The sequence below is a fragment of the Vanessa atalanta genome, chromosome 26 (assembly GCF_905147765.1).
Source record: "Vanessa atalanta chromosome 26, ilVanAtal1.2, whole genome shotgun sequence".
Classification (NCBI taxonomy): Eukaryota; Metazoa; Arthropoda; class Insecta; order Lepidoptera; family Nymphalidae; genus Vanessa; species Vanessa atalanta.
The window spans coordinates 660,104-675,509 of record NC_061896.1 but is presented as its reverse complement, the minus strand read 5'-3'; the positions used below and the strand labels follow the sequence as shown (position 1 = coordinate 675,509).

The 15,406-nt window shown below is 34.6% G+C and overlaps 1 protein-coding gene across 3 annotated transcripts in view; it reads right to left on the bottom strand.

The window, feature by feature from the left end:
• Positions 1–15,406, bottom strand: part of LOC125074070 (hemicentin-1) — a 407,628-nt gene that overhangs the window by 8,096 nt on the left and 384,126 nt on the right. For all 3 annotated transcript variants that reach the window (XM_047685297.1, XM_047685298.1, XM_047685296.1), the window contains exons 8-22: positions 12,621–12,771; positions 11,901–12,012; positions 6,826–7,004; positions 6,307–6,483; positions 5,798–5,938; positions 5,480–5,588; positions 4,961–5,118; positions 4,749–4,807; positions 4,383–4,550; positions 3,584–3,710; positions 3,123–3,207; positions 2,505–2,707; positions 2,315–2,397; positions 1,618–1,795; positions 715–849 (exon numbers count right to left, since the gene is read on the bottom strand). In XM_047685297.1, the coding sequence (XP_047541253.1) occupies positions 715–849; positions 1,618–1,795; positions 2,315–2,397; positions 2,505–2,707; positions 3,123–3,207; positions 3,584–3,710; positions 4,383–4,550; positions 4,749–4,807; positions 4,961–5,118; positions 5,480–5,588; positions 5,798–5,938; positions 6,307–6,483; positions 6,826–7,004; positions 11,901–12,012; positions 12,621–12,771 (2,065 nt within the window). The remainder of the gene's footprint in view (positions 1–714; positions 850–1,617; positions 1,796–2,314; positions 2,398–2,504; positions 2,708–3,122; positions 3,208–3,583; positions 3,711–4,382; positions 4,551–4,748; positions 4,808–4,960; positions 5,119–5,479; positions 5,589–5,797; positions 5,939–6,306; positions 6,484–6,825; positions 7,005–11,900; positions 12,013–12,620; positions 12,772–15,406) is intronic.

The following is a 15,406-nucleotide window of genomic DNA, read 5'->3' as shown; positions in this document are numbered from 1 at the left end:
TATATTATGAATGATAACAATATATTGCATGGTAATAAGAGTATATAAGAAATAAAATAACACGATGAACATATAACCAAAACAGACAACAGTAATATAGTTTTGGTTCTATGTACATAATTAAAATATATCAATGATCTATTAGCGGGGATAAAATAAACCATTCTCAAATAAGTTATAAATACAAGATTTTATGGATACTTACTTTTCTCTCTCCTCAAGTTCGACGGGATTATTGTCTAAAATTATGTTAGTATTCCATGTTTAGTGTTTAGGAAGGCAGCAACCACGAAAACAAATGAAAACAACAAACGTCAGTAACATCAACAACAATCACAAAAACATCGTATGAAATTATTGTTATTTTTAAAAAGATAAATTATGGTAATAAAAAAGAACATACAACAATGATATATCGAAAACAACACTTAGCTGTAATAACTATGACTTGACCACACAAATGAGAGCCTGTTCAAAATGTGTTTGAAGTAAAATTTCGTTAGAGTTCGGGCTTCATAATTTGAGGTTATTAGTGTCGTTTAAGTAAACTTATGTCACTTATATACTTTTTAAAATTGAAGTATAAATATTTTAATTAAAATACTCACAAGAAATAAAAAGTGCCAAAACGATAAAAATTTTAAACAGATAATCTTTTCGTGGTCAAAGTCATGATCACAAAGGAAGCAACAATCGAAAAGAAAGCGAACTTACATTTGGATTTAGCGCGCATCCTGCGGCAGATGCATATGATGAGGACACAGAGTATGACCGTCACCACGAGAACGGCGAGCGCTATACCACCGATCAACATCAACTTCTGTTGATCACGCCACCAAACTTTGGTACCTGGTTGGAAATAAATACGAATAATTAATTGTTTTATACCTGGTTGAAGCCAAATACAAACGTAAATGTCTGTGAAATGTTGAATAGTCTAGAGATCATTTCTGATTTGGTTTTAACTCCTTTAGCTATTGTCATCTCACTTCTAGGACTATATTAATATTAGTTTAAGAAAATTAGAATACAAGTGATTCTTAAAAAAGAGCGCAATTTTTATAATCGGTGTTAATGTAAAGTTTCTGTACCTATATGTATATAACGGTATTCACGTCGTCTACCGATATGAGTTGAGGTCTCATGTTAACTCTTTGAACTATTTCATAGATTATAACAACTAAGTTAAAGATTATATTTATTATTCTCTATGTTTGTAATATGTATTTCCAATTAGTAAATCGTCGAATTGCTTAAAACGTATGAGGAAATTGTACAAGAAAATTAATTCAATCCATTTTTGTATTTACTTACTATAACTTTCCAAGTTGGCTGCAGGACAGAATCACTTATTAAAAACAATATCTAACTCATTATTTACAATACGAGAACGGAATATACAATTCATAGCAAAGACAAAGTCAAAATCCTTATTCAATGAAGAAGCATTGCGATTGATTGATTGCCAAAAATATCTTCAGGAAAAATCACCCAAGACTTAAGATAATTATTTATAAATGAAACTTTAGGGCCGTGGTATAGATTGTCAAAGCCAATCAACTTGGAATTAACGACTCCAAATTCGTCTGATTCGCAAGCATGAGATGGTTTCCTTACCCATGACGTCCCGCTCGCAAGGCCGGGACACGCCGACGCTATTGTTGGCCACGCACAAGTATGTGCGGTACACGGACACGCGAGCACTCAGCCGCAAGAAGCTCTGCGGGCCGCTCTGCCAGATCTTCTCGTCAGACAGACTGTCGTTGTCGTTTTTCAACTTCCACGAGAACGACACCTAGGAATATACCACATGAAGTTACGAACTTTAGCACGATACTTAGAAACTCACTCATTTCTTCTTTTAGTGCATGTCACAGTATAATTGCTTTACAAATAAATCTTCGGATTTTTTCAAGTGATGAACAACTCACGCATCAAGATATTTAAATAGAACTATGTATTGCATCATAGTGATTCTAATGTGAGTCGTGAGCGAGTGTCTGTAAATATAGATGATGTATATTTAGACAAGGGACATGACGACTGAGATCGATTATTTTGGAACGTTGTTAATATGAAATGAATTCATTTTATAATGGAGAGAATGGCAGAAAAATTTATCACTTATTATTGGATTATGACATGTTCAATACGCCGGCAAATCTCGGTAGACTCAGTGAGTAAAGTCGTTGTTACATTCAGAATCTGTAGCATTAAACTCAAACAAAGTCTTCTCAATAGTATTTACTGATCATGTTAAATGCGTTTAAGGTAAGTTACCTATAGTACATCTCGGATGTTAATAAGAACTTACCTCTGAAGGATTAGCGTGCGCCGTACACACTAACACTTGATCGCCATCCATCTCTATTTGCTTTATTCCACATTCCGGTATAACTGGAACAAATTTACTAGCTTAATCATTAATGACGATTAAACGTATAAACCGTTAAGTCGGAACGACTTGACATAGCGACAGGTCCAAGTGGCAGAGGAGCACTCACACATGACGTCCAGCAGCACGGCGGTGCGCACGGCGCCGTGGCGGTTGTAGGCCTCGCACTCGTAGCGGCCGGCGTGCGCGCGCGCGGCCGCGGGCAGCAGCAGCGCGCTGGACGCCGACAGCGCCGCGCTCGCGTTGTGCGCGCGCGCCGCGCTCTTCGACGCGCGCTCGCGCCGCCACGAGTAGCTCGGCATCGGGAAGCCGCTGCGCGTTTGAGTGCATTTCGTACAAGTACAAACATTATGTCATAACTGTAACATTTGTAATACCCTTGCAAACTTATTACGTAACTACTACGTAGCATTCCTTTGCAGACTCGCAATAACTTTAACTAACTCGACCCGATACTGAAGATCCATCATGGTCTTTAATCCACACATAATATCGTCATCACTGCTTAACGCTGCTAATTCAAATGCTTTCTACTGATTACAACTATAATATTATTTGATAGTTGGGTTTTCTTTGAACTTTGTTGCTGTTGGCCCTGATGGCCTCTACGGTGTCATCGGGTAGGCCGAGTAGAATACTCGCGCGATTCAGAAAAGTGACATTTTGAATCAGCGCCATCTGTCGCTACCGTTACATACTACGACGTGAAATTAAAATATTTTCTTACTTGGCTGAACAGACGACTTTCGCAGGTATTTCGTTTTCGATGACTGACACAACGCTCGGCGTAACTGTTATGTTCTCTGGTTCATCTGTAACGTCGATATTATTGGAATGTACACGACAGTGACTGGATGTGAAGTCTTACTTACTTATAAATTTGAGTTGAAAAGATAATTTATATTAATTAATTATTTATTAACACCAGTTAAATTGTTTTTCTTTTATTTTCTTATTGACGATATTCTGAATATATAATTAAAGCAAAATAATATTTTTTTAAGATATATTTATTTTGAAAGCAAATATACTCTATGGTCGACTGGACTATAAAATACCAATAACGTTATCGTATCATTCAAGTAAAGTAATTATTGTAGTCAATGTTATATCATTATTTGTCACTTCACGTGATATATGTCGAGTGTGTGTGTTTGTGTCCTCCAGTAGGGACTAGAGTGTACTCACACTCGACGGCGAAGTTGGTGGTGCTGGTGACGGGCGGGCCGGCGTCGTTGCGCGACGAGCGGCACGCGTAGCGCGCCGAGTCGCCGCGCGACAGCACGCCGCCCGACCACGCCGACATGTTCCAGTGCTGGGCGGCACATAGGTTAGCATTGGGTGGGTTGAATGGATGGTGAATATGTGACGATGTTGATGTCGTCTTTACCAAACTCAAGGGAGATCGGTCGACTACGCAGGACATATTATAGTGGACATGTGCGTGCGCAAGACTATGTGCACTCTGTTTTCCCTCACTCTTATTATACGATGGGATGGCAAATCCAACGCGACTGGAAAGAGTTCAGGCCCAGGAGAAACGACTTTTCGTGCTTTCCGAGATACGGGAGTGTGGAAAGTGTGTACTTTCAACTTCCAGTCCCGACCTGAGGCTTAAACCCAGAACCTCGTGATCTGTGACCTTTATTTAGCCACTGGACCAACAACAGTAAATATATGCTAAATTTATAAAGAAGTGAAATTTTTATGTTTGTATAACTACAGACTAATAAGACAGTAAAAAAAGTGGGCCAGTGTGACCGTCTGCTCTTATTGAGTCCCGAATTAGTCATGATTATAGATTTATACCTGGATAGATTCTTGTTCCTAGAGCAAGGGATCTTCCCTTCGATAAATGTATTGATTCTAAGACATTAATTTTGAAATTGCTAACTATTTCAAATATTATCAGTGTAAATGAAAATACAGCTTTCGTAGTGTAAAAAATAATATTCAAAGAATTCCTATCAAATAAATGTAGTCTTACCAAAGTAGATTCTGTAGCTTCAAAGTCATTTCTATTGACTTGAGGTTCTATTTTTCTTTCGACGACGTAGTACTTGTCTGTTTTCTCTGGATCTATACGTTGTCCGTCTTTAAGCCATTCCACAGTACATAGTGGAGCACATTCCACTGTACACGACAGAGATATATTCTGCAAGAGATTTCCAAATAGGTAAAAAACTACTATTCAGTAAAACAAAAGAAATCACGATTAATCAACGGGTATACTTTTATCGCAAATATGTATATGTAGGTAAGTTTTTTGTAAAGATTTGTATATATATCTGTGTATAGAAGTGTATCTATATACAATTACAATACTACGTCAAAAAATAAAAATAAAACTAACCTGAGATTTATACAAGGCTCCGCTATAGTGATTCATCGCGTATTTGAAACTTGGTGGTGCTGAAACATAAAAAAATACGACAAGTTTATATGTTTGTAAATATTAAATTTAATCCTCATGGATGTCTAAGCATTACAGTACTATTGATTCAACAGTCAGTATTATCTTTAAGGTAAAAGTCATTAGTACTTTACCTGATATACATCGCTTACCTAAGACATCGATATTGACTATTGCCTGCGGTCCGTCTCCGCCCGAGTTGATTCCTCTACAGGAGAAGTTGGTACGGTGGTCGAGAGTGACTGGGTCGATGGTCCAGTTCTGAGATACAATGTCACTGATAGCACGACTGCCGCGAAGCCAGCGGAACCTACACGGACGTACTTATTATGTTAATAAATAAAGTTTAATCTACATATATAGTGTGTCAACGATATGGCTGGTAAGAATGTTACTTTTGAGATGACGTCAGATAGAGAAGAAGATAGATATCCTGTACGGTCCTCAAATAAAATTTGGATAAGGGCAGGAGGATGATGATGCTTAATATATTTTAATTAGGAGCTTAACGTCGCACCGAACACGCAGGTCTGTTAGAATAATGCCATCAATCGAGCTCGCAATCCGGAGAATTTCAAACATTTTGAGTATTTGTTGCTCATCAAAAATGAAATATCAGAAAGGCAATTAATCTTACAGCATGGATACATGAAATCATAATTAAATCATACCTGTGTGTTTCCGGTCGTCCCTTTTCTTGTATACTGCAGCTGAGCACGAGGGACTTCCCCTTGATGACTCGCCATGGAGAGTATGTCAATTTTGCTGGTCCGGGAGGATCTGCGAAAGGTTTTATGTCGTTTTTGAAAATCTTTGAAAGTTATTATTCAGTTGTGTTGTATTGTAGACCATTACTGACTATTTACTAATGTATTTAGTTTTGTTTTCTTAATACATCATAAGCTCGTGAAAACACAGATTTCCTAAATCATCAGTTAACATCAATGAGTTAAATTAATCCACATTAATATATAAAATATAACACTTACAATTAACAATTAGCTCCGTCTTCTCACTCTCGTTGCCCCATCCAGCGTAGTTCTTTCCCTTGCACGAGTAGTTCCCGTGGAAACTCTTGGTGGTGTCCTGGAGGAGTAGCATTGATGGATCCACTTCATTGCAAAGAGCGTCTGTAATGATAAATCATTATATGTCTTAGAAGGTGCGGTAAGAGTGATTTGGTGGAAGAGATTTAAGTTTAGGAATTTGGGACAAAACTATTCATCCTACTTTGTCGCGCAGTCTTTTGCCGTTAGCGGTTTGAGTAGACGAATTATTGTAGGTATCCGTTTATATAATAAAATTCCATAGATATTTTTAACTTTGACAATTCCTAAATTCAAATAATTTGTAAAAATACATCGGTGAAGAAGGGTGGAGCTAATAGTTGTTTTCTTCCAGGCAGGATGTATTATAACTAACATGGCTTTGTATTTTTAAATGTTGAAAAAGAGTTACTACAACTACTAATTATGAAATTACTATTAAAATATCTCACCGTCAGTTCCATTACACTCTGGCAGATGTTTCAGCACTTCGCCGTCCAGATACCAGATGACTTCATCTAGGATTGAAGGGTTTCCAGTCACAACCTCACACGTGAGTGTCACGTTTTTGTGATCCGTTTCCAAGATGGGGCTTGGTGAGCTCATGATAAGGCGGACTTGAGGTTTAACTATTAAAAAAAATATATTAAGATCAATTCTTAGAATCATTTAATATAATAGAAATGCTTTAAATGTGGGGATTTTTTTGTTAGAACAGCTTACTAGTGCCCCGCGACTAGGCAAAGAAAAAATATTTTCAGTATACGTTTAATTAAAATGATTTCTTCGATTCTAATAACAAATTGGGCACCTAGAGCAATTTCCAGTGCGATATTCATTTCTATACAATGAGACTTATCAGCTATTTTGCTTTGCGAATGATCTTTCATATTGTCGGAATCTTCGGAGTCGACAGCAATTAGTATGTAGATATTTTTGTAGTGACAAGTATACCTGGGCTTAATACTTACATAGAACATTGACACTGATAGTTTCATTCGTTGTACCGTTTCCGACCGTATTGGCTAGAAGTACGGTATAATTTCCCATGTCATCACCACTGGCGTCGAGAATGATGAGCGAGTGCTGGTCGATGGTACCGCCCTGGTAGTGCGAATTATTAACGTTCACCTTCTTACCGTCGCGAAACCTGAAATTGAAATGAAAATAAATCAGTAAAACAAATGCATAAGTATAGTTAAGACAATCAACAAAATTTTCTTTTAACAATTCTTTAAATTTCTGGTATAAAAGTTTTTTTTTCAAAATGTCATAAAGTAATAGAAGTTTTAAACGATGCCTTTACATTAAAATTGTTGATATTAGAGTTCACAGATTCTATCGCCAAACAACAATACTTAGTATTATTGAGTTCCGGTTTGAAGGATGAGTGCTGAAAGCGCAAGTGAAACTACAGGGACGAGAGACATTACATTAGTTAGTTAGTTCCGAAGGTTGATTGCGCATTGTCTATGTAAGAGACAATTACTTTTCTGACACTATCACTGTCTATAGGTGGACATTTACCACCAGATAGCCCATTTTCTACCAAGATGCATACATATAAAAAAAAAATTTTGTAGTTACTAGTCTTTCTGTCGATCTAATGTTTAAAGCACCTTTAATTTCAAGTGTATTTTACGCATATTTAGATGTATATTAATATATACGAATAAATATTTTTATAATTAAATTTGGTTTCTGTGCTTCTTGGCTCTCAATAACTTGAAGTGAGATGTGGAACACTAAACTTGAATTTATCGGTGTGATTAAGTATTACACTTACATTGCGTAGAAAATAAAAATAATACATGTCGAGGAAATAATCAAACTATCTCTCAGTAACCTGTATCAGATAATTATCAAATATATCCCGCTGAGTTTCTTTCGCCGGTTCTTCTCAGGTCCGAGGTGCTAAATTCCGAACCGGTGGTAGATTTTTGACAATCAATAAGCAAGTGTAAACACTTCTATATTAAATAAAGATTTTTGACTTTGACTTTTGACTTTGACTATCAGGCTTTTACAAGAACTTTTAAATCATGCTTTACCTCCAAGTCAATTAATATACGGCAATATTTGGAAATAGCAATTGAGCTAATATCAGAAATATTATATGACTTCGTGTGGTCCAGAGTATCGAACGCTTTGAACAATTCTATTTGTGTTACACGAAGCGGGTTTTCAACTTTCGCCGCAATTTTTGAGTTCGAACGAAAGACGATTTTCATTCGGATTATTTGATTTCATCTTAAGATGTTTGAGGCGAGAAGTGATATTAGAAAAATTGAAACCGATCCAATGAGTTGAGAATTTAAAATCAAATAAAACTCTTGCAATGAAATTTTGAGGTAGATTATCCTCTATTCAGTTTTGTTTAATTATTAAACTTTGATTTCTTATTTAGTTTTCTTTGTTTTAATTTAAAATTTGATGTATATTTACCATTTGACATTTAACTGAAAGAAATGTTAAAAAACATTGTACTTAGGACTTGAATATTCTATTTACAAATCAGTATCATATCAGGTTTACTAAAAGTCCAAAAATTCAAAATTTTTAAGACAACCCTCATAATACAACACAAGCAGAAAATTCATGTTAGATTCGATAAATTATCTTCAGATGCAAATAACGAGATTAAAGCCATATCCAACTTTCCGAGTTAATTAACCCACAAACCCTGGACGCGAGATGGCTCACTAGATATAATTATCATGTTAATTAAAGATCGTTTCAATCGTTGATTCTAAATCAAAATCAATTTTATTTTATTCAAGTAGGCTCTTACACGCACTTTTGAATCGTCATTTAACAAGGTTAATTTTTATATCAAGCTGCCACCGGTTCGGAATGTTGATATTACAGAGAAGAACCGGTAAGAAACTCTGTAGTTACTCATTTTTAATAAAAATCAATGAACATGTAATAATTATATACAATTATATTTATGTACCCTGAGCCTAAACAAATATTAACATAAAACTTTTATCATTTATATAATTTGTGTACTTTATTTATTATTTTTTATAACACAAGTTTTGAACTCATCTATGCCTTTAGCTGAATTCAAAACTGATGTTATTTTTTTACATTAATTCTTTTATGCCGAATTCTATAATATAATTGAAAATAATGGCCCGAAGACGGTTATACTAACTTTGTCTAAATCTTGAGGATTGATTTATTTAACTCCTAATTATATGTAAAGATATATTATAGTGCACAGATGTGTTCACAAATTAAAGTGTACTCTCCATTCCCTTACTACCATAATCCGACGAGACGGCAAATCCGACACACTCTATCGTACATCGTAGGGTTTGAACCCAGAACGATAAGTGTTCCATGTGTTCCACTAGACCAGTAGTTCCCAAACTTATTTTTCTTGTGGACCACCTATTGGCATGTGTCCGTAACCACAGTTTGAGAGAAACACTAAAATATGAACTAAATTTCAAACTGATGAAGAAAAGAAAAAATAAGGGGTATGTACATTTGGCATCAAGTATTAATAGTGGTGATTAAGTTCATGTCTGAACAAGCATTAAGCATTGTCAGGCGGATATCGCTTTGCAAGTCTGTATATGAAATTGTACGTAATATCGAATACGCAAGTTAGGACAAGTAACAGTCGCTTGCCTTATTAAAATATTATCTGCTTAGTTAGGTACTTAAAACAATCTAGGTAGGCCCTTATAAAAACTATGCGTACATTTTCGCTCTTTACTATCAAAAGCAGATAAATTTTCGTGGACCCCCATTAACATCTTATGGACCCCCATTTTTAATTTACGCCTACGTACCCCCAGCAAGTCTCCCGTGGACACCTGGCCGTCCACCTACACCATTTTGGGAATCACTGCACTAGACCAACGAGGCAGGCAATTGTATATAGACTATATTAGCTTAAAATAAAAATATATCCATCATAATTCTTAGGTATTCTCTAATAAAATTTAATATTTAATACTTATTAGCTTCAAAGAATATTAGTATTTTCTTAGAAAAAAATTATTAAGATATGCTAAAGTTCTCCAGTATCTCCTCAAATAAGAGGCTGATATCCAATCATCTTACTTAAAGAATATGTTATATACTTGCGATGTTGAAGTTAGTTTTATTGCTTATAATGAGTGTCCCGTATGTATAAATATTTTTATAGACCAACAGATTCGAACTGACTGACCAATGTTTTTTTTTTTATAAATATTATTATTGTATATCTCCACAGATTTGCTGTTCGTACTTTTTTTGTATCTTATCTGTGATTTGATTTGTGTGATTTTAATGAGCTTGCGTTTTTTTTTAAATTGCTTGGCATTATCACAATCCAAATTTTCGGATTGCAAAATGATGACAAAAAATTAGCTCTGAACTTTACGTTACGACGTTTCTGACGTCATAACGTGTGACGCAGTATTGCAACTGCTGAATGGAATAAGCTTTCGTGCTATTGTAGCGTATGTTTTCTTAGGCTTTGACCAGATTTATAATTTATAAATTAGTCGAATACGTAAACATTTTTCTTTTCTCTTCATAGGTATGAAGAGAAAAGAAAAATGTTTACGTAACGAAGAGAAAAGAATATCAATTAATAAGTGAGGAAATAATGTGTATGTGAAAGAATTACCACTACGTTAGATATAATGACCCTTGTGCCTGTAGCTACAATTGCTCAGTCACCCTTCAAACCAGACCAACAACAATACAGAGTACTGTTGTTTGGCAGTAGAAGATCTGATGAGTGGGTAGTATTTACCCAGATGGACTGTGATCGGAAATGTGATGTGATAGGTTTTTTTTTTATTTTAATTATTAAAAAAAAAAACACTACCAAAAGCACAAAAATTCAAGTTGTATATGAAAATCTTTAAAGGTACCTCCAAATTACTGGAGAACACAAAACGCACTATAAATGTAGTTTTGGTACTCATGATACCATAACATATAATAATATAATTTTATTGTCATTCAGATGGATTTTCACGATAGACAAGGATCTCTAAAGCAACTACGTATTACGTTCCAACCGAGCGAGAAATAAGATTCTTTATTCTTTATTTTAAGACGATTACTTGAAATTTATCTCCGACCGCTGAACTTAGCGCATGTATTTAATTTAATACGTTGGGATTCACTTTGATGTTTTTATTACTCGCTTTTAGATTAGAATCGACTATTTATCCGAGCCGAGGAAACTGTGGAGAGTAATGCGTTTCTATTGTTTTAATTCCTTTGTAGTTTCTTTCTTTGTGAATTCTCTCGTGATTAGACTTTTGACCATTGACCTCTATAAATCCAGACGTAGGTTGAGTTAGGTTAGTTTCATTTATTTAAATGCCATATGACTATTTTAGAAAAGGATCTAATGGTCAAATATTATTCTCAAATAACGAGTTTGCTGAAATTAAACCTCTCTTATGTCATAAATCAAAAGTACTTTGACAAAAGTAAAAGTAATTGACATTTAATATATTGATAGATTTTTTTTTGCATTTTAAAAACAAGGTCCAGTTTAAAATAAACACCAATTTCAAACATAACTAAAAATCGTTTGATTGTTTTTATTTAAAAGTAATATGCACTTTGTACTACATTGTCTGAAGTCGGTGATATTTGTTCTTTAGGTTTGATTTCGTGGGCGTCGTGATATGGCTGTGGTGCACTGAGGGGTTCCAAGCCATCACACAGTACTGAGAGATACAATGATGTAACAACAAATATTGTTCCTTGATAAATTTCTAAATTCTAAAATCAAAATTTATGGGAAGTACTCTATAAATTTTGATTCCCTATCTTTTGATCGCGTAGACTTAGAAGTTTGTATTTTTATTTTTAATTTGGTATTCATATCAACTTTATACAATTACGCGTTCCTGAAAAAAAGCTTCTTGATCGACAGACAGACAGACGTCTCTCTGTCAATCAAGACAAGACAACGAAAACAAGGGTCCCTTTTTTCCTTTAGAGGTACGGAACCACTTAATACTGTAATTCCGTTCTCACAAGGGCTACAATGTACAATAAATAATCTGAAACTTACCATATAACTTCCGTTAGTGATGATGGGTTGCTTTCGTATTCGCTTTTAAGAAGAATCTTCTGTCCTTCAACTACTGTGATGTTGGGTGGACCAACGTGGACGATTGGAGGATCTGAAATTGAAATAGATTTCTATTAATGATAGTGTATATAATCTACGTGTCGTTAGCCTATAAGGCTGTACATGCCAAGATCCTGGGTTCAAACCGATAAATTATCTGCGGCAGTTAGGAGTATGGAAGTTAAAAGTGTGCTTCTGTCTTTTTCTTATGTCACTCGTATTCTTCGAGCTATCGTGTCTATATTTTAGTAAAAGAAAAGTATGTATATTTTAGTAAAAATAAACACCGTAAAACCCGCATGAATATTTTGGAATATTTATATCCGATAATCCGTAATGGCTTAGATTTGGTGAATTGGTTCAGTGGAATCAAATATGAATCTAATGCATGATCAAATCTGGGATATTTTTTTTTTTTATTTATTATTTATTGAGAGAAGAAACAACAGAGGGAATCATATCAGATCCCCTAGATCACAGAGCATAATACTTCATGCCTACTTCTAAAAGTAGTCCAATAATAGGCCTTTTTTATGATACTATAATTATTTTAATATTTAACGCTTACATTTGACGCATCACAATGGATCAGACATGCTCCAAACCCTCTCCTTAACATGATTTTGTCTGGCTTATTTTAAAAGTAAACGATATACTTACACCAAATCTCCAATTCGAGAGTTGCGTGTATTGGATGATCTTTTGTCTCCAGCATGACGTCATTCACAGCCTTGCAGATGAATTTTCTTCCATTTTCATAACGCGTCGCTTCGAATGTCAGGTTCGATTGTGTTTCAAATGTTTTGTCGCTCTGAAAAACATTCATAGTTATATAATACACATAAAATATGTGTATACAAAAAATCAACTTAAAACTATTAGAGAGAAATATACCAATGTACCTATTTTAGAAGAAAATATTAAATAGTGTCTGATAAATCAGTGAGGGTTCCGTACCACCAAAGGGATAGATAAACAGACACTTATGTAACAACAAATTTACGTTTTTCGGTTCATTCCTCCATTTGTTCTACAAGATATTGATAATTTAACCTTGGATAAATTCCTAAATCTTAAAATTAGAAATAATCAAAACAATAATAATAGTAAACTTGTAAACCTGGTGCACCAAAACATTCAAGGAATGACAGGAAAAGATTTAGAAATTGAGTTATTCATAAACAGTAATGCCATTGATATTTTATGTATAACAGAACATTGGCTTGTAAATTATCAGTTTATGTTTAACTTTAGTGGTCACCAGATGGCTAGTATGTTCAATAGAAAAAAAGCTATACGTGGTGGCTCATTAATACTTATTAACAAAAATCTAAAATTTAAAGAACGTAAGGATGTTGTGAGCCTTTCTATTGAGCAGACTATTGAAATAGCCTGTGCAGAGCTTGAGCATGTCATTGTTGTATGCGTATACAGACCTCCTAGCGGGTTATATGAAGCATTTGAGAAAATATTGGAAAGTGCATTATTGAAATTATCTGGATCAAGTAAATATATTTTTATTTGTGGTGACTTCAACATAAATTTATTAGAAAACTGTAGCACAAGTATTAGATTCAGATCATTATTATATTCATATAACCTCATTAACTTATTCTTAGAGCCAACTAGAATCACTGAATCCACTGGAACATGTATTGACAACATATTTACCAACTGTGTACCTAATCATAAATGTATTATAAATATGTTAAGTTCTGATCATTGTGGACAGTTGGCTTCATTTAATTCGCAAATAAATAACAATGCTAAGGATTTAAAACAGACATTTGTTCCAATCAATTTGTATCGAATTGAGAAGTTCAGAAGTAATATCATGGCAAAGCTCTCATATTTACAATTAAATGATAATTCTAATGAGCTTTATAACAATTTTTTTAAATTAATTAAAACAGAATTTAATGCCATATTTACTTCCAAGACAGTCTATTCTAGGAATTTTCTTAAATTTAATGATTGGGCGACTGTCGGAATTCACAAGAGTAGGCAGAGGTTGTATGAACTTTATAGTGAAAGATCATACAACCGGTCTTTTTCATTTATCAGTTATGTTAGTGCCTACTCTAAACTATTCAAACGTGTATGTCATACAGCTAAATCATTGCATATAAAAAAAAAAATTATTGAGGCACCTGATAAAATTAAAATGACATGGAAAATTATTAATTGTGAAACTGGAAGAGTCAAAAATAACATCTCCGACTTTAGCTTATCTATTGACAACAATTTATTTTCCTCAGATCGGGATGTTGCAACTGTTTTTGAAAATTTTTTTGCTGACATTCCATTTTCGACAACTAACTCATTAAATTCCTCTCCTACCGTTGCTGAATCATTATTAAAAAACCATGTGGAAGAATGTAATATTAGCTTTAAATTTAATACAGTAAGTGTAAGTGATGTAATAAGTTCCTTCAGATCACTAGATATTAAGAAAACGGCCGATCTGTGGGGGATCTCTGTCAAGGTAGTCAATTCAATAATTGATGTAATCGCACCCTACCTTGTCACTATATTTAATAAATGTGTCCTTAGTGGCGTGTTTCCTGACCTCATGAAACATAGTAGAGTATTACCAATATTTAAATCAGGTAGTACATCAGACCCCAACAACTATAGGCCCATCTCTGTACTACCAACTCTTAGCAAGATCTTTGAAAAGTTATTACTAAATCAAATGCTAGTACATTTTAACAATAACAAGTTGCTACACAAGAAACAATTTGGATTTACAAGGGGTCGCTCGACAACTGACGCTGGTGTTGAGCTCGTTAAAAATATTTACAGGGCCTGGGAGGAGTCACAGGATGCCTTAGGGATATTTTGTGATTTATCTAAGGCCTTTGATTGTGTGCAACACGAAACTTTGGTCAGGAAGCTACGTCATTATGGAATTAGGGACACTGCACTCAGTCTTCTGATTTCGTATCTGAGCAATCGCATTCAGAGGGTTGATGTAAATGGAAAGAGATCTCCCGGGTCTCCAGTTACTGTGGGGGTCCCTCAAGGATCAATTCTTGGACCATTTCTCTTCCTTGTTTATATAAATGACCTGCCACATCTCCTAGGTGATAAACTCGAGATAGTATTGTTTGCTGATGATACTTCTTTAATTTTTAAAATAAAAAGACGTCTTTCGATATATGACGATGTGAACAATACTCTCTCTGAAATAGTAAATTGGTTTAGTGTTAATAATTTAATGTTAAATAGTAAAAAGACTAAATGTATTAAATTCACTACTCCCAATGTAAGATGTGTCAAAACGAGTGTACGTTTAAACGGGGATAGATGTTTTAGAATCAACAGAGTTCCTTGGTATGACAATAGACTCTAAGCTCCAATGGGGCCCCCATATAAATAAATTGGCGAATAGACTTAGCTCTGCAGCCTATGCGGTAAAAAAAATTAGACTTTTGACTGATGTG